Source organism: Diceros bicornis, chromosome 31 (genome assembly GCF_020826845.1).
Source record: "Diceros bicornis minor isolate mBicDic1 chromosome 31, mDicBic1.mat.cur, whole genome shotgun sequence".
Taxonomy (NCBI): Eukaryota; Metazoa; Chordata; class Mammalia; order Perissodactyla; family Rhinocerotidae; genus Diceros; species Diceros bicornis.
The window spans coordinates 7,426,531-7,453,356 of record NC_080770.1 but is presented as its reverse complement, the minus strand read 5'-3'; the positions used below and the strand labels follow the sequence as shown (position 1 = coordinate 7,453,356).

The window sequence follows — 26,826 nt, the reverse complement described above, 5'->3', positions numbered from 1 at the left end:
ACAGGTCTGAGCTGGAAGGCTGAGCCAGCAACGCAATGATGAAACAGAAACGAATTCTTAGTGGTGATCAAACTCCCAGATTAGCTCAGCTTTCTTTTTCTTTCTTCCTTTTTTTTTTTTTTGAAACTGATCTCTGTAGCATCTGTTTTCCCCCGGGCATGTGAAACTTTCGCTTTCTGCCATCTTTAGTCCTCTTCCAGAGGCAAGAGAAGTGACAAGCACTGGGTTCTGATTCTATGCCAGATGAGCTCAGGAGTGGATGGACTGTTCTCCTTATACACATCAAATACAGCCGATAAACCTGTTGATCTGACATTCACCGAGTGTTCTGAACAAGGAACCACACCAAGGAGGAGCTGTGAAAGACAGAGTCCCTGCCTTTTAGAGCTTTTGTGGGACTGATCAAGCCAGCATGCTATACCTGGCTTTATGCACCTGCCCTTGGAAGAGTCTGCACAAAGTCAGATTTTTCTAAACGGAAGCCTCAGCCCTCGCTGACTCACTAGGTAATCAGACTCTTTATTTTCATTTAAGACTCATTTTCCACTGTAACAGCTTTTGATCGTCAGCCTGAAGTTTTTCTGTCCTCCCTCCTATTTAAATGCTCCAGAACAGCTTCGTATTTAAATAGGTCCAAGCACGAATCTCTGTAAAATGAAGACTATTTCTGTAAAACAAGTAAGTCTTCCCAAATTCGTTCGCCTCAGCTGGGGCTGGCAAAACTCATTTTTTCTAGAATTAGTCTCCATTACATATTCCTTATTCTTTTCATCTTTGGTATTTTTTAATGACCAAAGAAGAGGTTTGCCATCTAAACTGCAAAAAGATAGGTAACCAATTTCTGGCTTGCTGTATCGAAAATTCTTTAAGCTCCTACAAATGCAAGTAATTATTACCAAAGGACTGGCATTGTAAGTGAAGAAGAGGAATTGGACATATGCTGACCAGTGCAGGGAGTGCTGTAGATCCCAGGTCTGCTTCACTGCGTGGCTAAGGTCATTCCTAAGGAGATAATGCCCGTTGCTGCTGACAGGCCCCGCCGGTGGCCAGATTTTCAGAACTGAGAATTGGTGGCAGTCTGATGTGTGGCCTGGCAAAGGGCCAGTGTGTCTTCTGTCTCAGAAACTGACATTGTCCCAGAAAACGGATGCCACACGGCTGCCCACAGGGCAGCTCTAAGAGGAAGCCATTGTCTGCTGTGTTTAGCTCAGTGGGCTGAACTCAGGGGCCTCTTGATCGATTCCTCCCTCAATTCTCTCCCCCAGCCCGCTCTCCTTGGACACCCGGAGTTTATTACATTGATTAAAGCAGACGTTCAAAGAGTCTTCCACACGGACCTATCCACAATTTTCATTTCTCATTTTTCCCCACCAAATCAGTCTCCCCTTTTAAAAAGCTATATGTCAGCAGTAAATGAACATAGCTTCCCCTCCTGATTCCAGGTGGGAGGTGTTATTGCCCTGTCTCTAACTGGTCCTTTTCAGATTAAAAAGTAATTGTTCCAAAAGAAGGTTCTATGGTAAAAATTAAACCACAGTCTAAAAGCTATTAGAACCTGGACTTTAGGCAAATGCCAAAGAGGACAGTTCTGGGCATCTTCCTGAGAGAAAAGGAAAGAGACCCACTAGAAGGAAGAAATCGTAAACAAACCATCATATAAAAAAATTAAGTAAAATGTTGGAACCTGTTCAACCACCGTGCTTCAGTTAGAAGGCAATTTTTAACAACATTAGGAAAGCGAAACCAGCTGTGGGTGGGGTGCAAATGCTGCCAGGTCATCCTGCCTAAAGAAACCCGAAGATTGCGCCTACATGAGCGACGTGCCGCGGTGGCACCGCCGCACCACGGGCCGCGAGGTCCACGCTAGCAGTTTTTGTGGCTCCCCGCCCGGGGCTGTGCCTGTTTTGATGATCACTGCCTCATCACTCGAGGTGATTCGGTTACTAGCCCTGATTTGTTATTCCATGGTGTGATTAACAATCATCTAGGAAAACACAGATGCACACATTAGTGTGCAAGAAAAGCCAGAGGGAGCTGAGAGCTTGCTGGGTCAACCAAGGAGGTAGGGGGCGGGGACGGGGCAGGAGGGCAGGACCCGGGAGGTCTGTTGGATTAGGTGACTCCGAGGCCAGCGCAGCAGCGCCCTCTCCTGGAACGCTGGGAGAACACCATGTGGGCTGGGTGCATATAGACCAACCCTGCGCGTGTCTGCAATGACTTCTTCCACCAGGTGCGTGACTGTCCCCTATTGGACAAAATGCTTTTCAGCTTTACCAGATGGCTAAAGCGAAATACTAGATACAAATGCCGCCAGGTGGCATTAGGCAAGGCACGACTTTCTAAGTCTCAGTTTCCACATCTATAAAATAGGAGCAATGCATCCCTCAAAGGGTTGTTATCAGGAAGAAATGAATGAAGTACCAGTTTTTACCTTTGCCTGCCTCCTACTCTGCCCCAACATAATCCAGGTCAGTTCCCTGAGGGGATCTTTCTCTCCAGAGTCTCTGAACTAAGAGCACAATTATAAAAACGATATAGTCATATTATTCTAAGCTTTAATAGCTAGTGGCGTCTCACTTCTAGTGGCTTTAATAACTTCACAAATGTTTTAAACATAATTTTCGAAGCATTTTTTCTTATAAGCATTTATCATAATTTAAATTAATTTTCTGGTAATTATATGTTAGGTGTCTAAATCCCCCACTAGATTCTGAGTCCCCTAAATGTAGGGACCTGTGTGTCCTTTGTCACCATTGTATCTCCAGTACCTATCTAGCATAGTGTCTACTGCACAGTAGACGCTCGATAAATATCTGTTGAATAAGCACATGGATGAATCATAGAAATTAGTGAAGGCCAGCCAGAAACAGAAAGGGCAAAGTCAGATATGCGGGAAAAATCCTTTTTCAAGAGTAGTAACATAAACTAATGTTAAAAATGAAAGGACAGAGTGATGAAAAAGTTTAGAAACTAGAGTGGTAGTGCGAATGCACTGAATTGTACACTTTAAAATGGTTAATTGTATGTTATGTAGTTTTCACCTCAATAATAAAGAAATGAAAGGGCAGAATTATAATATAATAATTATGATCCATGATCATTTAGACACTCCACAAATACTTGACGAAATCAACATAGAGAGTGACCTTTATACAGTGCTTGATGGTTTACATAAATATTTCCACAGAAACGATTTCATTTATTCCTCCCAACAAGCCCAGGGACTTGCAGAGGGGAAACTGAGGAACGCAGTTCCTCAGTTAGTGACTCCTATTCCCCAAAGAGGCCAGGCGCACTGGCCGCTCAGAGGCTCCGGCCTTGCTGGACCCTGTCTGGAGAGGACTTCCTCCAAACAGCTGCTTCTCCCTCTCCTTCTTCTGGGCTCTGCTTCAAGAGTCGCCTCATCAGAGAGGCCTCCCCCAAGCACGCTGTCTAAAAGAGCGGCCTACCCCCGCCATCACTCTCTCTCCCTTACCCAGCTTGGTTTTTCTTCAATATTCTTAGCTCATATTACACAAATTTTCTATCTCCTTCCACGATCGCATAAGCTCCAAGAGAACAGTTCTCTGCTATAATCCTGACACCTGGAGTGGCGCCTGGCAAATAACCGGGGCTTAAAACATATCTGTTCACAGAATGAATAAGTAGTAGAATTTTACCATGAACTTGGCTGAACCTTTTGGGGAACCTAGGCTTTTTAGGCTCCACCACAAAAATGAAACCATAATGTGACTGAGATAAAATAGCTGCTGTCAGAGCACTGTGACAGGGTGCTACCTTGCTCACAAATGAGTCCCTGCCTACTCCCCTTGTCCCCAGGGGCAGGGCACCTGTCTGTTGTCTCTCTGGTGCTAATCACCTAGTACTAGGCATTTGTCTAGATGATATCAATAAGAAACAATGGATTCTGAGCGATACAGACAAGAACGGAAGAACTGGCTGCAACATACAGAAAGGTCCCACCCTAGGTGTGCACATTGGGGGCAGGGAGTCTCTGGGAAGGAAAGAAGGAGGAAGGAGAATGTGCCGAGCAAGGGTCAGAGTCCAAGGAGCAGCAGGGTGTGGCCTCGCAAGCCCCGTGTAATCTGTGTAGAAATGGCTCCGGAGATGAAATTGATCTGCAGTGCGAAATTTGTACAATTAATTCTAGCTCCCAGGGGACAGCTTGCAGGGCTGGCCTCTTGAGAGTGGGGTCAGTGTGCTCTGACAGGACAAATGACCCTTGCAAGATGGATGGCGAACCTCTGAAACCCAGTGGCCATCCAAGAATAGTGCCCAGCGGCCTCTGAGAAATGAGCGCCCAGCAGCAGCAGCACCTTCCTCCACTTCCTGAATCAGGCGGCCGGGCATGATGGAAAATCGTCCGGTGTTGCACAAAGAACACAGATTAGAAGGCAAACTCCTGAAGCTCTGGTGTCAGCTCTATTTCTTGCACCTGTTTGAGCCTGTGTCTCTTGACAGTTTATAAATTGCAAACAAACTCACACAAGCATAAAATCCGTCATTTGTCCAAGCTGACCGCTGCCAGGGGGATTGTTACATCTTAATGGTACTGAAACATGTTTTCAACCTTAAATAAATCATAAAACTTTAAAAAAATGTTCTGAAACCGAATTTCTGCAGAGAATTCCAAGCTATGCAAGCTATGGTCCACCCCCCCCCACACACACATACACACAAACACACGTATTTTCCTCAAAAGCTTCCTTATAATACGTCCAAAGTACACAGTGCAAAATTCGAGCAAATTATTAATTACAAAACAAGTTAAACAGAAAGAAATCACAGCATGATTCACATAGCTGCTGTTACTTTTGCCATTTCCCATGGTACGATTGATATTTCATTTTAATTGGTGCTGGTTTCAGGAACTACGACCATTCACCTCTGTCCTGCACTACCTGTACATAAGCCGCCTCCCGAGGGCACTCAAGCATAGGTGGGTATGTAGTTTTTCTCAATCCCCATTCTGTTAAACAGGACTTCTAAAACCCTCTCCAATCTATCCTTTCGTTTTCATCCCTATTTTCTCTGCCTTAGTTCATAGCCTCGTCCTCTCTACCCTGAACTATTCATTATAACAATCTAATAATCGTACCTCCTGCTTTATTGAGCACCTACTCAGTGCCCCACAGTGACCCACTCTCACCCTGTGCCTAGTTGATTCGATCTCGAGGCTTAGTGAATTACGTAAAGCAAAGATCTGATGGTGTCATTCTCCCTGTCACCTACAGAGCAAAGGCTAACTTCCTTAAGCCTGCTTTCAAGGCTGGCCCCAGGCTCTCCCGAAGCTCACATCCTACTGGTCTCCATAGTACTCTCTCTGATCCAGCCACAGCTAACTACTGTTCTTGCCTTTTCCTGAACCAGCCATGCGGTTCCCAGTCATCGTACCTTGGCAACACTATTCTTGTTGTTTAGAATGTTTTTTTGTCCTCTTCTCACCCAGTGTTGACCCCTTCTCACCCTTCTAAGTCCAGTCCAAAAAGGCCATCTCCACCATGAAGCCTTCTCTGATCATTGCCCTAACCGGCCCCCGTGGTCGGGCCCTCCCTCCTCTGTGGTTCCCATCACACTTAGTACCTAGCTCCCTTCTAGTCCATCTCACAAGGCCTGGTGATCTACTTGTTGAGACATCTGTCTCAACACGAGATAGGAGGCCAAGGGCAAGAATCTGGTCCGACACATTTTTTGCATTCCCAGCTGGCACGCAGTGAGTGTTCAGTGTTTGCTGAATGAAGTAATGGGACAGACCAGGACGGTATTTCAACAAAAGCCAAAAAAAAATGTCACTTTTAACACATTCTGCTGCAAGAAACAGGGATCTTTGGGAAAATGCAAAGACAGAATAGGAGAATAAAAAATATATATAAAATCACTCAGGAGCCCTTAATTCCCTGAAATGTGTGCATTTTGTTAATTTTAGTAAAAAATGATATTATATATAAAGTTCTAGCCTCCTAGAGGATTGACAATATCTGCACTTACAAGGTGGCTGCCATCTGTCACGGTGTCTTGATCTTCACTTTTCCTTTCTGTTGCCTCAGTGGAATGCGTCTGATATGCTGGGAGAAAATGTGATCCAGCCAAAGAACAAGTCTGATTATTTGGGTCATAATTTATATACCGTGCAGTGCAATCTGAGAGACCCACACAACTGAAAACTCCCCGTCTTGACTTCGTGTCCGTGCAGGCCTCTTATGAGAGAGGCAACAATTTCTCAGTGCTCAAAGAATCATCAGAGGAGACAAGGAATGGATGATCTTGGGAAGGCAGAGATCTGGGAAAGAAAATAAACATCATTGTTTTTGGCATTTATGTTCTTAAAAACTTGCCACTGAAGCGCCCATTCAACAAGCATTCACTGAATGAATGGAAGGGTTGTACACAGCCTCATTCCCTGCCCCCCAGGCAGGACCGCAGACCTTGCTTTGGCAGGCTAGGAAACCAAGTGGCAGGGCCTGTCTGGTAAGAATGGAGGAGGCAATTCAGCAGAGTGGTTTCCAGCGCAGCTCTGGGGCCAGGCTGCCTGGGCTCAGGTCTGGCCCTGGCAGTTTCTAGCTGGTAGAGTTGATAGAATAATAGTTCCTATCTCAAAGAGTTGTTGGAAGGCTTAAATGACAGAGAACATGTAAAGGGCTTAGCATTGTGCCTATGAAATTATTCTGATTATTACAAGAATTCAGTAAATGTTAGCTATCAACATTTGTCAAAAAGATCCTACTACTAGGCTTGAGCCTTCTGTAGCTTATCTTTACGACTCTGCCCACACCCAATATCTCTACTTTATTGTCTAACTATGGGATCAGAGTTCCTAGAGAATGGAAGAAAGCACACGCTACAAACTTCTGAAAAATAGATAAGTAGAAATCGCAGAGATGTGGAGAAGAAACAGGCCACATACACAGAACACCTGGTCATGTGCCCTGGCTTAAGCATAAAAATAGATCTAGGCTCTCCATGGCCACGCTTGAAGGGAGAAAACAAGGGGGCAGGCCTTCACACTGCTGAGGGAACATTCTATCTCTAGACAAACCTCAAGTATGGAATAAAGACATTTGCAGGCATTTGAGGTTTCAAAAAATGTGAGATGTTCTAAGGAACAGGGTAAACTATTACAGCAATTTCTCAATAGATGTTAAATAGTATTGAGACAGGGAAAGTCACTGAATGTGACAGATTGATTCCTGCCACAAATACACACTGAGTGCCCACTATGTGTTGGTTAGACAGCAGACTAGAACAGGTAACCCAACAGACACTCACTGATTCTGTTATGGAGCTTACATTCTAGCGGGGAGAGAGAGATAATAAACAACTACAGAAGGAAACCTCTGAGTCAGAGGTGATGAGGGCTACGGAGAAAGAAACCAGAGCTATAGCCCACACTTCCAGAATACAGGAACTACAGGGACAGAATAGACTAAATGACACCATCTGACAGAATCAGATAAATCCAGAATGTTGGACATCTATACGAAAACAGGCCTGAATTCTTTAAAAAGTCAAAGTTGTTAAAAAAAAATAAGAGGGAGATTAATGTAGATTAAAAAGAGTTAACAGGGGCCGGCCCGGTGGCACAAGCGGTTAGGTGCGCGCGCTCCACTGCGGTGGTCCAGGGTTCGCTGGTTCGGATCCTGGGCGCGCACCCACGCACCGTGTGTCAAGCCATGCTGTGGTGGCGTCCCATATAAAGTGGAGGAAGACGGGCATGGATGTGAGCCCAGGGCCAGTCTTCCTCAGCAAAAAGAGGAGGATTGGCAGATGTTAGCTCAGGGCCGATCCTCCTCACAAAAAAAAAAAAAAAAGAGTTAACAATCACATTCAATATACAAGCCCTGATTGGATCCTGGGCCAAGGAAAAAAAGTTATAAAAGATATTTTGGGGACAAGGAAGGATATTTGAATTTGGACTGAAATTAGATGATATTAGGAAATTATTATTAATTTTTAACTTATTAAATTTTAAAAAATTTAATTTATTTAGGTATTCTGGATAAGTACGAAAATGTCTTTATTCTTAGGCAATATATGCTGAAGTATATAGAGATAAAGCAACTAGGGCAAACTGTTATCAACTGTTGAATCTAGGTAGAGAATATTTAGTTGCTCATTGCTCTAATCTTTCAACTTTTCTATATATATTAAAATGTCCAATATAAAAAGTTGGAGAAAAAGGAATGGAGGAGAAGATTTAGAAAAAGTAAGCATAGACAACTTTTTGGAGGAATTCTGCTGTAAAGGGAGTATATTCGTTTCCTAGAGCTGCTGTAACAAATTACCACAAACTGGGTGACTTAAAAGAACAGAAATTTATTCTATAGCAGTTCTGGAGGCCAGAGGTCCAAAATCAAGGTATCAGCAGAGGCCACACTCCCTACAGAGGCTCTAGGAAGGAATTCATTCTCTGCCCTTCCAAGTCAGCATTCCTTCCCTTGTGGCTGCATCACTCCAGTCTCTGCCTTAGGGCCACAGTGCCTGCTCCTCTTCTGTGTGTGTCTGATCTCCTTCTCTCTCTTACAAGGACACTTGTGATAGCATTTAGGGCTCACCCAGATTATCCAGAATAAGCGCCTCCTCTCCAGACCTTTAACTTAATTACATCTTTTGCCATATAAGGTAATATTCACAGGTTCCTGGAATTAGGAAGTGAATATATCTTTGGGGGGCTGCTTTTGTGCCTCCCACAGGGAGCAAGAAAAATGGAGCAGTAGCTAGAGGGGAATGTGGGGTCAAGAGAGGTTTTGTTTTTCTTAAGGTGAGAGAAATTACAGCATGTTTATAATAACTGATTTAGTACAATTTGTTGTACACTGTAGTAGCACAGTAGTACTGTTTACTTGTTCATTGTGTAAGCCACTTTCACACAGCAAAATTCATAGAGAAAATAGCAAGCCAACTGCAAGATGAAAATTAGGGTTACTCTTTGAGAATACAATTAAAAATAATCAAAATGTAATGGAGGAGACTTTTTGTCAAATATGGCAGATTGAACACATATTTATCTCCAAACCCCACGAAGATGAAAATAAGGGAATAAATATGGCATAGGGCCTGCCTGGTGCGTAGCGGTTAAATGCACGCACTCCACTTCCGTGGCCTGGGGTTCACGGGTTCAGATCCCACGTGCACAATGACGCACTGCCTGTGAAGCCATGCTGTGGTGGTGTCCCATAAAAGGTAGAGGAAGACACGGATGTTAGCCCAGGGCCAATCTTCCTCAGCAAAAAGCAGAGGATTGGCATCAGATGTTAGCTTAGGGCTGATCTTCCTCACACATACACAAAAATATGGCATAAAACCATAAAGACAAAGAGGACAGGAGACCAGACAACAGTGGATCAGAGAGGTCAACAAACTTCTGGAGATGGAGTGGGATAGCAGAGTGCAGGAAGCTGGGACTTAAATGCTCAAAGAGGAGAATATAAACAAGAAGAGTAACAGTTCACTCGACTCACGCCCCAAAAGTTCAGGCCCTAGAGAAACCAGATACCTCAGGCAGAAGGAGAAAGACATGGAGCCAAAACAGGGAAATTGCTTAGAAGTCTGTATATAAAGCAGTTAAACCCACAAATCCTCTCTCCAACCCTTTTGGGCCTGGCAACAACCCCCTGCAGGACACCAGAGGGTTTATTCTCTGGAGAAATTGAATCTGCAAAAAATTGAAAGTCGGGGTGTCCCCAACTCAGGGACACCAGGCACAGATGAAGGTAGTGATGAGCACTGAGCTGAAGACCAAAGGACTGGGTGCAAACACGCATGCTAATGCTGGAGCCACGTCCCTACCCCTGCTGCCCTGCTGCTGGAACCTCAATGGTGGTGGCCATACAAATGTTCCCCAGACAGGAGACTGGAGAATCCTTCTCTGGAGAAACTCAATAGTCCCTGCAACGTGCTCTACAGATTCTGCCATTTGAGGGTACCCAATAAAAAAAACTGCTTGTTCCAGTCACCTGAAAATGAAGCCCAGCATTTAACAAGTCCCATCTGTGCACACAGAGTTTCCAATTAGTTCTGCTTAGTGCCTTATTCCTAGATATGAATAGACAGTCAAAGTGTTTCCTCAAATACTTGAGGAAAACCTCCAACAACACGTATACACACACAACAGAAAAGGGGGAAGGGAATTCAGAGAAAACAATGTGAAAAGCAGAAGAAAACTTAAAAACAGGAAAATTCCTTGGAGAGCTAAGAGAATATGTACATGAAACGAAAACAGAAACGCCATATACCAAAAAAAAGAAGCAATCAGTGAACAAGAGAGTTAAAACAAAAAATTCAATAGAAAGGATAAGAAGGTAAAGTTAATGAAACTGTCCAGAGAGTAGAACAAAAAAAGAGGGACAAAAGCAGACAAACAGACAGGAGCTATAATTCAGGCTCCAAAATCCTTATGTGGAACCACAGAAAATGGGATGAGAATGCAGATAGAGCCATGGAGTGGCAGGAAACAGGTAACTTACATAGGGAAGAAAAACAGGTCATATCCATAGAATAAAAAAAAAAAAAAAGAACAAAACTGCACTTATAAACAGCAACACTTGGAAGTTAGAAGACAGTGGGTCAGGGGGCCGGCCCCTTGGGGTAGTGGTTAAGTGCATGCACTCCGCTGCTGGCAGCCCGGGGTTCGGATCCTGGGAGTGCACTGAGGCACTGCTTGTCAAGCCATGCTGTGGCGGCATCCCATAAAAAATGGAGGAAGATGGGCACAGACGTTAGCCCAGGGCCAGTGTTCCTCAGCAAAAAAAGAGGAGGATTGCCCTGGATGTTAGCTCAGGGCTGATCTTCCTCACAAAAAAAAAAAAAAGAAGAAGACTGTGGGTCAATGCCTTTAAAATTCTGAGGGAAAAATATTTCCAACCTAGAATCCCATACCCAGCTAAACTATCAATCAAACATGAGAGCAGAATCAATATTTTCAGACAGATAAGGTATCACAAATGACCTCCTATGGTCACTTTATCTGGAAGATATTAGATGATGTGGTTGATCAAAATGAGGATGCAAAACAAGAAAGAGGAAGAGAATCTAAGATCCAGGCAGTAGGAGATCCAACACAGAAGAACAGAGGGAAATGTTAAGAAGCCCAGGAAAGCAGCTATGGAGCCAGCCTAGAACACAGCCACTCTACATCACACCCAGAGGACAAAGGGACTCCAAGAAGGAAATTTCTAGGGAAAAAATGGAATTGATATATTATCTGTTAGGTTTGACATATGAACAGAAACATAGCACAAGGTTTACAGACCTTTTGGAACCTTTGTGGAAAATTAGCAACGCATATGTAGAAAACTAAACAATTAAAAGACATGAGGCTAAACTACACTAAGCTATCACCTTACTCCCGTGAGAATGGCTATAATCACCAAGACAAACAATAACAAATGTTGCAGAGGATGTGGAGAAAATGGAACCCTCATTCAATGCTGGTGGGAATGCAACTGGTGCAACCTCTATGGAAAACAAGTATAGAGATTCCTCAAAAAATTAAAAATAGAAAGACCTTATGATCCAGCTATCCCGCTTCTGGGTATTTATCCAAAGAACTTGAAATCAACAATCCAAAGAGGCTTCTGCACTCCTATGTTCATTGCAGCATTATTCACTACAGCCAAGAAGTGGAAGCAACCCAAGTGTCCATCAACAGATGACTGGATAAAGAAGATGTGGTATATATATATAATGGAATATTAGCCATAAAAAAAAATCCTGCCATTTGCAACAACACGGAAGGACCTGAAGGGTATTATGTTAAGTGAAATAAGCCAGACAAAGACAAACACTGTATGACTTCACTCATATGTGGAATATAAACTAACACACGGACAGAGAGAATAGTTTGGCAGTTACCAGGGGGAAGGGAGTTGGGGGGTGGGCACAAGGGGTGAAGGGGCACATTTATATGGTGACTGACAAATAGTACAACTGGAATCTCACAATGTTATAAACTATTGTGACATCAACTTAAAAAAATGAGGCTATTACAAATTTGTTATGATACTTGTGTTATGATATGATGAAGTTTCGACTCCTTAGACATTTTACAGACTTTAAAAAGTATTCCTCTCATCCTAACTATCCATGATGCTTTTCGCCACCTCTTACATCCCTATCCAAGAGACCAACAGGAGCTAAGAGCCTCAGTCTTGACATTGATGTCTTGACAGTAGGCACTCAGGGAGTCCTCTCTTCCCTGGGATGACAGTGGACGGTGGATGGCATGTGGAAGACATAAAACAAAGCCCCAAAGGAGAGAGACACAAGGGAAAAAGTCTGTGTGATTAGATGAATAATTAAAAGTCAAAGATGGAAACAATAATAATACAAATAATTGAGACGACTTCAAATCAAGCATGAGCAATTCAAATTTGATGTGGAGGTGAGGGGAACCTATGGAAATGGTGACCATGGTCAAGTGATTAAAATAGTGGAGCCCAGCAACTATTCTGGATAGAATTTTGGGGCTAGTCAGAGGGAAGATCATGAGGATGGGCTTGGTCCAGATGTACAGGGTCCTGTGAGAGGTCTGTCCCGTTAGATTGTAAAATTGACTACACAGGAGAGGAGGGTAGAGATATAGTGAAAGAAATAACTTTAAAACCCAACAAACACAACCACTATTATGGGATTTGGCTTCTTACTTTTTTTCTTCACTTCTTTCTTATCTCTTCTCTTGCTTTTGTCACTTTGGAGACCCTCATTCTTCTTCAGGATCCTCGCTTCAGCCTGCATCTTCTTCTATAACCTTCATTACCTATCCTTTATCCTGCTGTAATTTTCCATTTTCCTCACTCTGCATTCTCCTACATCTCATAAACCCAAGCATGTGTTCAACTAAATCCTTCTAGCCCATCCCAGATCCATTTCTCAAACATTCCCCTACAAGCTCCTTGGTAATAGCTCTTCTCCAAGAAACCAATATCCAATTTTCTTCTACCTATCAACACCTTATCAAATTTTCTCTTTCTCCTCAAAATGTTCTCATTTCCCTCTTTATCGCTTTTCTTCACTTCCTTTGGTCCTGGTCTCCCCTTCCATCCCCAGTAGCTCTTTATTCCCACTCTCTCTTCTCTTAGGCTCAGATGCTCTCCTTTCCTCTCTTGTGTTTACCCCCTGACGGTCAATAATGTTCTGCTTGGCTCTAATTTTTCTCTTAAACTTGCAATACTTCCTCTATCTGCTTCTCTTTCCTTCGTTAGCTTCAATCCTTCATCTGCCTCATTCACCGGGTTCTTCATCTATAACCTCTTTCTCTTCCATAGAAACAGATTCGTCAATAATGTCATTCACCCCCCCCAAGACATCTTCCACCGCTTTCTCAGCCCCTTCTAGTTCTTCATCATTCCCCTCCACCCCTTCAAAAGGAATTTCCATCACAGCATCAGTAACTTCTATCAATCTTTCATCACCACTAACTTCTACCACTCTTTCAATTTTCTCTTCATTTATGCTCCCTGTTCTTGAACCCTCCAAGTTCTCTCCACTGGTCCCCAGCTTCTCCCTGCTGGATCCCAGCTTCTCTGCACTTGACTGCAGTTTATCTCCAGTGGATCTCAAATCCTCTCCACTAGTCCCCAACTTCTCCCCACTGGACCTCAGCTTCTCCCCACTGGACCTCAGCTTCTCCCCACTCGACCTCAGTTTCTCTCCACTCGACCTCCGCTCCTCCTCATTCTGCCTTAGTTTATATCCTCTGGATCTCAAGTCCTCTCCACCGGTCCCTACCCTAGTAAACCTCAAGCTCTCTTTAAACCCAGACCCCTTCCTAGACCCTGCTGTAGTCCCTGCAGTCTCTGATTCAGCTCCTATTTTGCGTCTGACTTCTTGCTTTCCCCATATCTCCTTTGGGCTGCCTTTCCCCAAACCTGCTGAAGCCTGTAATGCACTTGCTACACTGTGCAGTAGATTCACATCCATCCTTTCCTGACTCCGGCCTGATTTCCCTTTAGAGACTGTCTTTTCCACATCTTCCAGTCTCCAGGACTCAGACCCAAGCTTCGGGTCCCACATCCTAGGCTTTTGCGTATTTCTACCCAGGAGTTCCATTCTCTTCCCGATCACGATGAGCCCGTTCCAGGGCATCCACAGTTTTTCTCGCAGCCTCTGCACCCCTCTGCTTCCCGGCTCCAGTTGCGACCGCCCGCGGACCCCGGCCTGGCCTTGGGCGCCCTGGCCGCGGGCCTTGTCGCGCCCCCTCGCCGCCCTGTGCCGCTTACCCCGCCGCTCCCTCATGCCGCAGAGCGGATATCCAAACGGAACCCCTTTCTCCACAGATATTACCCCCTGCCCTCGTCCCCAGTCCATCACACCCACCCCGGTTCCCCCCTCCCCCGCCCCCCGCCCGCTGGCCCGCCGGCCCGCCGGCCCGCCCCCCGCCTGGAGGGCGCCAGACTGGGCTAGTGCGCACGCGCAGACCTCGCGAGGCCGTTGGAAGGCGCGGCCCAGAGCGGCGGTGGGCGGGAGTCAGCCAGCTTGGGGGCGGGGCCTGACGTGGCACTAGACCTCTGCGACCCCAGAGCCCCCGACCCCAGCCCTATGCTGTCGCCTGTTCCTGGCCCTCTCGGTTCCGCGCTGCCCCTTAAAAGCTGGAGCCTGGACACAGGAATGACAGGCGTTTCAGCCAATGGCGTCGCGCACGGTAAACCTGGTACCCAATCAAAAGGCTCAGCTGCCGGGGGGCGGTGGGAACCACGCCCGATTCCAGGTGACTCCCTGGCAGGGAGGGGAGAGTGTCTCCGTCAGCTGATAGGATCCCCACTCGGTCCGTTCATCCGGACGAGTTACGGGGGACGAAGCTGCGGGAGCGCGCGGGCAGTGACCAGCCGCGGAATCCTTGTGGGCTGCAGCCGAGAAAGAGAGTGATGGAGGAGCATCAAGATGCTGGGAAGGAGGGCAAGGTAAAGAAAGGATGCAAACCCTCGCCCAACCTCCCCCTCACTGCATGATACCCGGTGATGCCCAATCAGGGAGTAGGGTGTGTGTTCGCGCGCACACGTGAGCTAGAGAGAGGAGAGACCTGAGCGAGGGGATGGCACGCCTCTGTGTCACCTGCCTGGGGACTGGTGAGGATGCCAAAGGAGGTAGGGTTTACCTTTTTTGCCCTGACAGGTGGAAAGGGACCCGTCACTGACACTCCTCCCCTCCCCAGGACCGATTCATGCTGGCTTGATGGAGAAGAGGGGAGAAGGATGTTAGGGATTCACTTCACCTTTGCCAAGGTGGGGAGAATCATGCTCATCACTAATGGCTTCACTTATGTATCTGTGTTCATATAATCGTGAGACCATTCATTCTTCATTCTTTCCTTTTGATTTCATTCAACAGATAGTTATTGAGCATCCTTGTGCCAAAGATGGTTAGGGGCTGGGCACACAGAGGTGCACACTTCTGGAGGTTGGAGGCATGTGCATAGCCGGCTGTGGCTGAGGATAGGGATGGAGTAGCTGTGGTCCATCTTTGAAGTACCACCTCCCGCAAGCAGTTACCAAGTGGTGCAGGTCAGAGCAGAGATACTAAGGCAGCAGGAAGGAGACAGGGGACTTGGGGGCCTACTGCACCAATGAGCCAGACTGTGGTTTGTTGCGGGGGTGGGGGGTGGGGCAGTTGGACAGAGGAAGAGCCTGCCCTGGGGGTGTCAGAGAAACCAAGAAGTGAGGAGTGGGGTTCAAGTGGAGTTTGGAGAGGTGACAGGGGCTGAGAGACACAAGGTATGGAACAGAAAGTATCTGTTTCAATGTTTGTCCATATTCATGATTAAATTGGCTAATATATTTAAAATGCTTAGAGAAGTACCTGGCATATAGGAAGAGTAAATATAAGTGTCAGCTATTATATTATTGTTGTTATTGTTATTATTATTATCGTATGGGATGCTATGTGTTCTGAGAATGTACTGGGTTATCAAACTGATGGGTGTATCCCCAACTTTTGTAGGTGCCACTCTCTGAAAATCCACTGTTAGACCTTGTCCTCTAGAGTAAGCATCGCCTTCTCTAAGCTTCTCCTTTAAATATAAAGAAAAGAAAAGAATAATAAATGAATACGTAAGTAAAAATATAATAGAGGAGAAAAAGTAATGTAAAATACTTGACTAATCTAACAGAAGGCAAGAAAGAAAGAATAAAGGGACAAAAAATAGATGGCACAAAGAGAAAAGAAAAAGCAAGATGGCAGGTTTATAGCCTACTATATCAGTAATTAGAATAATTATGAATGGACCAAACACTCCAATCAAAAAACAAACATTTTCAGATTGGATTTTTAGAAGACAACTATATTCTGTTAAAAGAGAAATGCTTTAAATATAAGGAGACAGAAAGATTGAAAAAAAAGGACGGAAAAAATATACACCATAAACACGTAACCAAAAGAAAGCTGGCATCACTATATTAATTTCAGACAAATTAGACTGTAAGACAAGAAGTATTACTAGAAATAAAGATGGACATTTTATAATGATTAAAGAGTCGATTCAACAGGAAGATAAAACAGTCCTAAATTTACATACACTAACAACATAGTTTCAAAATATGCAAAGTAAAAGATTACAGAATTAAAAGGAGAAATAGACAAATCCACAATGACAGTTAGAAGTGTAACACAACTCTCTCAATAAGTGTTAGAACAAGCAGACAAAAAAAAATCAGTAAGGATTTAGAAGATTTAAAATAACATGATTAATCAACTTGATCTAATTGATTTATGTAGAGCTCTATACCCAACAACTGCAGAAAACACATTCTTTTCAAGTGCACATGAAACATTTACCAAAATACATTATATGTTGGGCTATAAAACAAGTATCAACAAATTTTAAATGACTTAAATCATATAGAATGTGATCTCTGACCCACTAGAATTAACTAGGAATCAAAACAAAAATATAACTAGATTCGAAAATATGTGGAAATTAAGCAACATCCTTCTGAATAATTCATAGATCAAAGAAGAAATTATAATGGAAATTAAAAATTTTTTAAAGAAATAGTTTTGAAAATATGACATATCAAATCTCATGAGATGCAGCTAAAGCAGTGTCCAGACGGAAATTTATACCTCCAAATGCACATTTTAGAAAAGAAGAAAGGTTGAAAATTCAATGATCTAAATTTCAATCTCAAGAAGCTAGAAAAAGAAGAACAAATTAAACCCCAAGAAAATAAAAAGAAGGAAATAATAAAGAACAGAAATCAATAAGTAGAAGATAAATATACATATAGATCAATAATGCCAAAATAATCATTTTCTGAAAATACTAATAAAATTAACAGACCTCTAGCAAGACAGAGAGAGACAGCAGGAGGGAGGCTAAGAGGGAAGAAGGAAGAAAATATTAACGATATAAGGAATGATAAACGGGACATCTCTAGAGATGCTTCAGACATTAAAAAGATAATAAGAGTATTTAAGAACAAGTTTATGCCAACAAATTAGAGAATTTAGATGAAGTGTACAAACTCCTTGAAAAACGCAACTTACCAAACCTGAAACAAGAAGTAGAAAATCTGAGTAGTCTTATGCCTATTATAGGAACTAAATTTGTAATTAAAAACTTTTCCAAAAATTCCTCTTTAAGCACAGATAACTTCACATGTGAATTCTTTGAAGCATTAAAGGAAAACTAATGTCATTCTTACATAAATTATTCCAAAAACAGAAATAGAGGGCACAATTCCAACTTATTTTAGGGGGACAACATCACCTTGATACAAAAACCTGTCAGGAGGAGATAGATGATGGTGATGATTGCATGACACTGTGAATATACTTAATGCCACTGAACTGTACACTTAAAAATTGTTAAAATGGTAAATTTTATGTTATGTATATTTTACCACAAAAAAAACTGTCAAGGACATTACAAGAAAGAGAAAATGCAGTTTAATATGTCTTGTGAACATAGATGCAAAAATCACAAATTATCAAGTTAAATAAGCAATATATAAAAAGATAATATTTCATGACAAAGGCCTTCTTCCAGGAATGCAAGGTGGTTTAACATTTGAAAATCAATCAAAGAAATTCAGCACATATGCATAATAACAGGAAAATCCATATAATATCTCAATAAGGGAGAAAAAATTGATAAAAAATCAACACTCTCATCAAACTAGGCATGGAAGGAAACTTCATTAATCTAATAGAGTATCTAAAAACATCTTCAGGATTAAATTTTGAAAGCATTCCCTCTGAGATCAGGAACAAGTCAAGGATTTCCTTTATATAACCACTTCTACGTTGTACTAGAGGTCCTAGCAAGTGCAATAAGGCAAGAAAAAGAAATAAAAGATATAAAGTTTGGAAAGGAAGAACTAAAACTGTCATTATTTTAGATTATAGGATTTTATACGTAGGAAATCCAAAGAATCTACAAACTATTAAAAGTAGTAAGTAAATTTAGCAAGGTTCCTGGACACAAAGTAAATATATAAAAATCAATTGTGGGGCTGGCCCCATGGCATAGCAGTTAAGTTTGAGTGCTCCGCTTCGGTGGCCAGGGTTCACAGGTTCGGATCCTGGGCGCAGACCAACATACCACTTGTCAAGCCATGCTGTGGTGGCGTCCCATATAAAGTAGAGGAAGATGGGAACAGATGTTAGCCCAGGGCCAATCTTCCTCAGCAAAAAGAGGAAGAGTGGCATCGGATGTTAGCTCAGGGCTAATCTTCCTCACACGCACACACAAAAATCAATTGTGTGTTTCTATATACTAGCAACAAACAATTAGAAAATGAAATTTTAAAAAATATTATTTAAAATAGGAACAACAGGGGCCGACCCAGTGGCACAGCAGTTAAGTATGCACGCTCCACTTCAGCAGCCTGGGCTAAACAAGTTCCGAAGCACCGCTTGGCAAGCGATGCTGTGGCAGCATCCTACATAAAGTAGAGGAAGATGGGCATGGATGTTAGCCCAGGGCTGATCTTCCTTAGCAAAAAAGAGGAGGATTGGCATTGGATGTTTGCTCAGGGCTGATCTTCCTCACAAAAAAATAAAAAAATAAAATAAAATAGGAACAACAACAGCAACAAAAATCATCAAATATCTAGGAATAAATCTAACAAAAGATGTGCAAAATCTCTACAGAGAAAACTACAAAATTTTACTGAGAAGAATTAAAGAAGGGGCCGGCCTGGTGGTGCAGGCGGTTAAGTGCGCGCGCTCCGCTGTGGCGGCCTGGGGTTCGCCGGTTCAGATCCCGGGCGTGCACCAATGCACTGCTTGGCAAGCCATGCTGTTGCGGCATCCCACATAAAGTGGAGGAGGATGGGCATGGATGTTAGCCCAGGGCCAGTCTTCCTCAGCAAAAAAAAAGAAGTGGCAGATGTTAGCACAGGGCTGATTTCCTCACAAAAAAAAAAAAAAAAAAAGAATTAAAGACGACCTAACTAATTGGAAAGATATTCCATGTTCATGGAATGGAAGATGCAATAGTGTAAAAATGTCCATCCTTCCCAAATTGATTTATGGACTCAATGTAATCTCAATCAAAATCCCAGCAAGTTTTTTGGGGTGGAAATTAACAAGCTGATTTGAAAATTTATGCAGAAATGCAAATGGACCTATAATAGCCAAAATGATTTTGAAATAGAAGAATAAAGTTAATTCCATCTGATGTCAAGGTTACCTATCATTTACAGTAATCAAGACAGGGTGATATTATCTATGGTACAGTCATAGATCAGTGGAACAAACTAGAGAGTACAGAACTGATCACACTTATGAGGTCAACTGATTTTCTACCAAGGTATGCACCAAAGCAAATCAATAGTGAAAAGATAGTCTTTTTTAACAAATAGTGCTAAAATAACTGGCTATTTATGTGGAAAAAATGAATTATAACCCATACCTTATACTGTATACAAAATGAATGGAAAATGGATAATAGACCTAAATATAAAAGCTAAAACTATTAATTACTAGAAGAAGAAAAAAGAGAATATCTTCATGACCTTGGGGTAGGCAAAAGTTTCTTCAAGAGTATGCAAAAATCCTTAACCATAAAAGAAAAGGCTGATATATTGAGCTTGTAAAATTATAAGCCATTAAGAGAGTGAAAAGGGAACCTAGAGAGTAGGAGATATTGGCAACACATATAACTGACAAAGGGCTTGTCTCCAAGGTATATAAAGAGTTCCCACAAATCAATAAGAAAAAGACAATCTGATTTTAATTTTTTAAATTTTTTTCCCCCAAAGCCCCAGTAGATAGTTGTATGTCATAGATGCACATCCTTCTAGTTGCTGTATGTGGGACGCGGCCTCAGCATGGCCAGAGAAGTGGTGCGTCGGTGCGCACCCGGGATCTGAACCCGGGCCACCAGCAGCGGAGCGCACGCACTTAACTGCTAAGCCACGGGGCTGGCCCAACAATCTGATTTTAAAAAGAGGAGATCAGAGGAGGCTCAAAAGACTGAATAGGCACTTTACAAAAGAAGATATCCAAATGGCTACTAGATACATCAAATGGCATTCAACATCATTCTTCACCAGGGAATACAAGTTAAAGCCACAATGTGCTATTACCATACATACCTCCACCAGTATGGCTAAAATAAAAAGGACTGACAATTCTAAGTATTGACAAGGATGTGGTACAACTGGAACTTGCATACAATGTTAATGGGAGTATAAATTAGTCCCATCACCTTGGAAGACTGTTTGGCGGTATCTATGAATGCATTTTAAACACATGCCCACCCCATGACAAAGCAATTCTCGTACCCAACAGAAATGAGTACTTAGGTCCCTCAAAAGACATATGCAAAAATATTCATGACAGCTTTATTCAAAATAGCTCCAAACTTGAAATAGTCCAAATGACCACCAACAGTGGAATGAATACATAAACAATGATGTATCCATGTCATGGAATACTACACAGCAACGAAACGGAACTAGTGCTGCCCTCAGCAACAGATATGGATCTCACTAAAGAACATTGACACAAAAGAGCATATACTGTATAATTGCATTTACATGAAGTTCAAAACCAGGTAAAATTAATCTGATGACAGAAGTCAGAATAGGGGTCCCCGACATGTGCCAAATGTGTGCCACAGCCTGTGAGAGGAGAGACTGAGGCCTCTGGGTGTGGGAGGTGGGCAGGGGCCAGTTTATACACTTGAGCAATGCTTGAAGGTAGAGTGGCTTCTAAGCCTCTTCCCTTCTTAGGCACAATGGCGTGGACATAGTGAGTGTTCAGTAAATGCTTGTTGAATAGCTCAATGTGAGAACAGACTGGTAGCGTGGTGCCTCACGGATCTTTTCACTTAGAGAAATACATGGGCTTTGCCTACAAGCCAGTGCCTCTTGGCACTAAAAGTAGTGAATGGAATGGTATCAGGAGCCCCTCAAAGGAGGTGGGAACTTATCCACCTGGCCTGCCCTGGTGAAAGGGTACCCGAGCTGGGGAAGGGATGGGCAGGTAGCTGAGAAAGTGCGTGGCGTTTGGAATTGAGAATCTGGGTTCGAATCTGGCCCTGCCACTTTGCCACTGTGTGATCTTGGACACGTTATTTCGCCTCTCTGGTGAGCTCAGCTTCCACACCTATAAAGTGGGAAGAATTCTGCCTACTTCAGAGGATGGGAGGGGTGGGAAAGTGTTGTGGTAATTGTCAATCCCTGAGCAGTGACTTACCAGGATCCTTCTGGGGGCAGCCTGTCACCCCAGGGCATTGGGGAAGCAATGCTGCTGAGGTGGGCTCTGCAGGAGGACCAGAAGCCTCCAGCGAGGATGGGCACAGGGGCCGTGGTCAGTCATGTCAGGGACCTCCCCTCCCCCGCAGCCCTCCTCCACATCAGTGGACCTGCAAGGGGACAGCTCCTTACAGGTGGAGATCTCGGACGCAGTGAGCGAGCGGGATAAGGTGAAGTTCACCGTTCAGACCAAGGTGAGGCTGCGTGGGGAACGGGGCGGTTCGGAGGGCTGCTGCAGGAGGCCTCAGGAGCTTCCCTCAGCCTCTGCTCGTCCAGGCGTGGTGGGCAGATGCCAACATAGCCTTTGGGCCCTGTTCCTCAACTCGGCTCCTGCCCCCTGCCCCTCTGAGAAGGCAGGCACCTTGTCTTGTCTCTGATGGCTTCTGCCTAAGGCCCCAGGTCCTAACCATCCCGTCCACCATTCTGAGTGACATCGTGGACACCGGCGCCCCAACTTGGGCCTCACCTGGGATATGGGACTGGGGAGGCCCAAGAGTGGGTGCCCAGGAAGCTTGACGGGTGCAGGGTTTGGGGAGGGGAGGATACACACCTGAGCCAGCTTCCCGGCTTCCAGAGCTGCCTCCCTCACTTCGCCCAGACCGAGTTCTCAGTCGTGCGGCAGCATGAGGAGTTCATTTGGCTACATGACGCCTACGTGGAGAATGAGGAGTACGCCGGTCTCATCGTGAGGAGGGGCCAGGCGGGCTGGGGCTGCGAGGGGCAGGCCTGGGCCCTTGGGCGAGGATGGAAGGCTGGGCCAGGCTTCTGGCTGTGGGTGATGGCCGTCTCAGCAATGAGAGGCCTCCCAGCTCTGTCCCTCCTTTGAGCAGATCCCCCCAGCCCCGCCAAGGCCAGACTTTGAAGCTTCGAGGGAAAAGCTGCAGAAGTTGGGTGAGGGGGACAACTCCATCACGCGGGAAGAGTTTGCCAAAATGAAGCAGGAGCTAGAAGCGTGAGTGCCACCTCCTTTCCTTGTCTGTAACAAAGCCCCAGCCCCACCCCCCTCCTGAGGGCCCCAAGATTTCTCTCCTGACTATCCCCTCTGGATGTTAGGGACCCTGACCTCTGACCCCAGGGCTGCCTAGGGGGAAAGGGGCAGGATGGGCAGAGCCAAGGAGGGCCCTCAAGCCTACTGTTCTCTGCAGGGAGTACCTGGCAATCTTTAAGAAGACAGTTGCGATGCATGAAGTCTTTCTGCAGCGCCTGGCGGCCCACCCCACCCTGCGTCGAGACCACAACTTCTTTGTCTTTTTGGAATACGGCCAGGACGTGAGCTGGGCCTGAACGGGGGTCACCCTCTGGGGCTGGGGGGGCAGGGCTCTAGGTGGGCTCAAGCCTCTGTCTTATCAGCTCCATGAGTGGCATGTGCCTGGGGTAGGAGGTGCACATGCCCATGCCAACATCACACTCTCCCCACGTGTGCCTCAGCTGAGTGTCCGAGGAAAGAACCGGAAGGAGCTCCTTGGGGGGTTTCTGAGGAATATTGTGAAGTCGGCAGATGAAGCCCTCATCACCGGCATGTCAGGGCTCAAGGTGAGAGCCCTGGGGGCCCTCTCTGGATTCAACCCAGGGCCTCAAGTCCACAGCAAAGATTGAGGCCCAGGGTGGCTGCTGGAGGGAAGACACTGGTGGGGCCTGGGCTTGAGGGAGATTGTGCCACCCCTGGGTGTCCGTGGCTGCCATGCTTCTGGTGACTCAGCGTTAAGTGGATCCTGTCTGGCCCCCTTAGGAGGTGGATGACTTCTTTGAGCACGAGAGGACCTTCCTGCTGGAGTACCACACCCGCATCCGGGATGCCTGCCTGCGGGCAGACCGCGTCATGCACTCCCACAAGTGTATGCTGGGCCCAAGGGGCCCAGACTCCCTGCTCCCTCTCCCCAGCGGTCCTACTCCTCAGGGGGGAGAGAAGAGAGCAGGAAATGCCCTGTGTCTGTCCATGGCCACAAACACCAGGGGTGAGGCTTGACCTGCAGACCAAGGGGCTCTGATGGAGGGCTGTTCCCCAACAGGCCTGGCAGACGATTATATCCCCATGTCAGCTGCACTGAGCAGTCTAGGAACACAGGAAGTCAACCAGCTAAAGACGTGAGGACTCCCACTGGCCCCTCCTGCCCTCTGTCTATGCCTGTAATACTGTGTCTGCCCATGAGGGGTCACTGTGGAAGCCTACTATCAGCGGGGAGGTGCAGAATTCTGCTCCTGCTGGGATTTGGGAGAGAAAGAGGAGTGGGAGATTTCCCCAAGGGGGAGCTAAGGGCCCTAAGACCCCTAAGACCTCTGCCCTAACTCCTCCCCACTGCCTCCTAGGAGCTTCCTCAAATTGGCAGAGCTCTTTGAACGACTAAGGGTGAGTAGTGCCTTCTGTGTTGAAAGGCCACCCAATGATCCTTTGCAGGGAAGAGAGTCCTGGGAAATGGGAAAGCTCTGGGATAATTTTGGAATGTTCAGTGATATTGGGCCCAGTGATGCCCTGGACTCATCCTCCAGACTAGTTTAATAAGAGGTGGAGGGGCCGGCCAAGTGGCAAAACGGTTAAGTTCGCGTGCTCCGCTTCGGCAGCCCAGGGTTTGCGGGTTCAGATCCCAGGCACTGACTGATGCACCACTTGTCAAGCCATGCTGTTGCAGCGTCCCATGTAACGTAGAGGAAGATGGGCACAGATGTGAGCCGAGGGCCAATCTTCCTCAGCAAAAAAGAGGAGGATTGGCAACAGATGTCAGGACTAATCTTCCTCACACACAAAAAAATGAGATGGAGTGGAGACAGGGATCTAGCCTCACACGTGTGTGTGGTAATGCGGGAGGGCGGTAGGAACTGGGCTTGCAGAGGCACTTACAAGGAAGTGCCACGTGCCTCTGGCAGCTGCACCGTGCTGCCAGCCTCCTGCCCCAGAGGCACACTTCCTGAACTCTTCTCCAATAAAGTTACTGGAGTGTGTTAGTCTTTCTAAAATGTCTGTTGGGCCACATCTCATCCCTGCTCAAGGCCCTTCAGCGACACTGCCCCTTCCAGAAACTGCCCAAGACATAAAGCCCAAAGTCCTTAGCTTACATTTTAGGCCTTTTGTGACCTGGCCACTGCCATCCAAGTGCCCCCACTGAACTTAGGCTTCCCTAAACACACACCAGGCTTGCGTACCTTCAAAGCATTGGGCTGCTAATTCCTACTCAACTCCCAGATCCAGATCAGATGCCACCTCCTCTGTGAAGCCTTCCCCAGCCTGCTACCCTGAACATCAGGACTTAACCTAGAGTGGTTACCAGGTCACTCTGCTGGATATTTAGATGAGCAGCAGCCCCTAGCTGCCCCTCTGCAAGCTCCCTCCCCAGCCACCCCTTCCTGCTTCAGAAGCTGGAGGGCCGCATGGCCTCTGACGAGGACCTGAAGCTGTCGGACATGCTGAGGTACCACATGCGGGACTCGCAGGCAGCCAAGGTGAGAGGTGGCCCCGGAGACCTCAGGGCTAGAGGCTAGCGGGACTGGAACGGGAGAGGGCAGGCTGGCGAGGGCTGTGGTAGGTGATCCTGCGCCCCTGCTGGCCCCAGGACCTGCTGTACCGGCGGCTGCGGGCGCTGGCCGACTATGAGAACGCCAACAAGGCATTAGACAAGGCGCGCACCAGGAACCGCGAGGTGCGGACCGCGGAGAGCCACCAGCAACTCTGCTGCCAGCGCTTCGAACACCTCTCCGACTCAGCCAAGCAGGGTGAGCCCCGCAGCCCTGGAGCCCCTGCCACTGGGCTACCTACCCTGCCAGGGTCCCCATTATTCTCCCCTCTTCTCTCCAGAGCTCATGGACTTCAAGGCCCGCCGTGTCTCCTCTTTCCGCAAGAACCTCATCGAGTTGGCAGAGCTGGAGCTCAAACACGCCAAGGTGAGCCCTCCAGCCTCTCTGCCTCCCTCCCCAGGCCTCTAGGTTCTTATTTGTGTGTGCGCGTTGAGGGGAGGGGGAGAGGCAGCTGTGAGCAGCCCCAGCTGAGGTTCAAGGCCACGTTTCCCCATCTTGGGCCAGAACCCTTGCCTCATCACGAATACTAAGCCCTAAATAAATGGCAGCTGTTATTACTGACGACAGGGATGTGGGGAGGGGACAGGAGTTTTCTGAAGTGTGGGAGGAGCACCCTGTCTCAGAGAGCAGGGGGTAGTGGGCAGGGGACATCAAGAACTTCTCTTCCGCAGGCCAGCACTCTGCTTCTCCGGAACACCCTCGTCGCCCTCAAGGGGGAGCCTTAGAGCAGCCAGAGCCTGCTCTGGGACCTTCAGTGACAAGTCCCTCAGACCTCCCACCCCAGCAAGATGCCTCCCTCCCCTCCACAGCAGCCACTAGCCATGCCCCATAACCTCCCAGGTCAAGTCCAAGCCCTACCCCCACCCAAAGGTGCCAGGCCCTGCAAGAGGGAGACAGGGCAGTATGGGCACCATACTTGGTCAGAGGTAAGCAGAGCCCCAAGGGGGGAGCCCACGGGCCCTGACCTCCCTCCCCAGGGGGCTGAGGGGCAGCCCTCCACCCACCCTCTGGTCCTGGAGTTCATTTGTTCCTAGCCTGTTCACAAATAAAGAGCCTGATTTTGTAGCAAGGCCTGCTTGTCCTCACTTCCCACAGCTCCAGGGCACACCAGGCACACCCTCTACCAGGGCACTACAGAGACCAGATCCTCGGAGAACAAGGGGGGGCACCCCTGCAGCATCCTTGGCCATTTCCAGTGCCAGCAGGCTCTCCGTGGGAAGGTGCAAGACTCACAACTTGGAACCCACGAGTCTTCAAAGCATGCCATCACCAGCCCCATAGACCTTGGCAGGGACCACATGAGGCTCATCACAAATCCTCTATACCAGTAAAATGGAACTACCCCTTCCTGCCTCCCTCTCAGAGATCCTGGCAAGCTCCAAGGAACTAAGGAACCAGCCCTAACTCCAGGAGGCTTTTTTAGTTCAGTGACTGGAGGAAAGGAGCAAATCGCACATTACCACCCCTAGGGTGAAACTTCTAGGATATCTTTACCTGCTGGGCAACTAAAAGCCCAAAGTACAGACTGGCAAGTCCGCAGCAATGCTAGCAAAAGGCTCGGGCTCCAGCCAACACCCTCTTGGCTAAACAGAGGGAGGTGGGGCTCAAGACACCTGGGTCT

The 26,826-nt window shown here is 46.2% G+C and overlaps 1 protein-coding gene and 1 long non-coding RNA gene across 3 annotated transcripts in view; one reads left to right on the top strand and one right to left on the bottom strand.

Annotated features, from left to right (window-relative positions):
* LOC131394824 (uncharacterized) overlaps positions 1-13,258 on the bottom strand; it is a 32,767-nt gene extending 19,509 nt beyond the window's left edge. The window contains exons 1-2 of the long non-coding RNA XR_009216236.1: positions 12,642-13,258; positions 5,989-6,280 (exon numbers count right to left, since the gene is read on the bottom strand). This is a non-coding gene — a long non-coding RNA (uncharacterized LOC131394824). The remainder of the gene's footprint in view (positions 1-5,988; positions 6,281-12,641) is intronic.
* A 1,483-nt stretch (positions 13,259-14,741) lies between these two features.
* Positions 14,742-26,269, top strand: SNX32 (sorting nexin 32). 2 transcript variants are annotated; one of them, XM_058526390.1, is made up of 13 exons: positions 14,742-14,897; positions 21,788-21,892; positions 22,273-22,383; positions 22,529-22,650; positions 22,844-22,967; positions 23,127-23,231; positions 23,428-23,533; positions 23,708-23,783; positions 24,006-24,045; positions 25,047-25,133; positions 25,244-25,403; positions 25,486-25,571; positions 25,877-26,008. In XM_058526390.1, exons 1-13 carry the CDS (start codon positions 14,862-14,864, stop codon positions 25,928-25,930), a joined length of 1,212 nt encoding a protein of 403 aa, XP_058382373.1. In that variant the 5' UTR covers positions 14,742-14,861; the 3' UTR covers positions 25,931-26,008. The 2 variants fall into 2 exon arrangements, with proteins under 2 accessions (XP_058382373.1, XP_058382371.1); XM_058526388.1 differs by having other exon boundaries at positions 25,244-25,571; positions 25,877-26,269.
* The last annotated feature ends 557 nt before the right edge of the window (positions 26,270-26,826 follow it).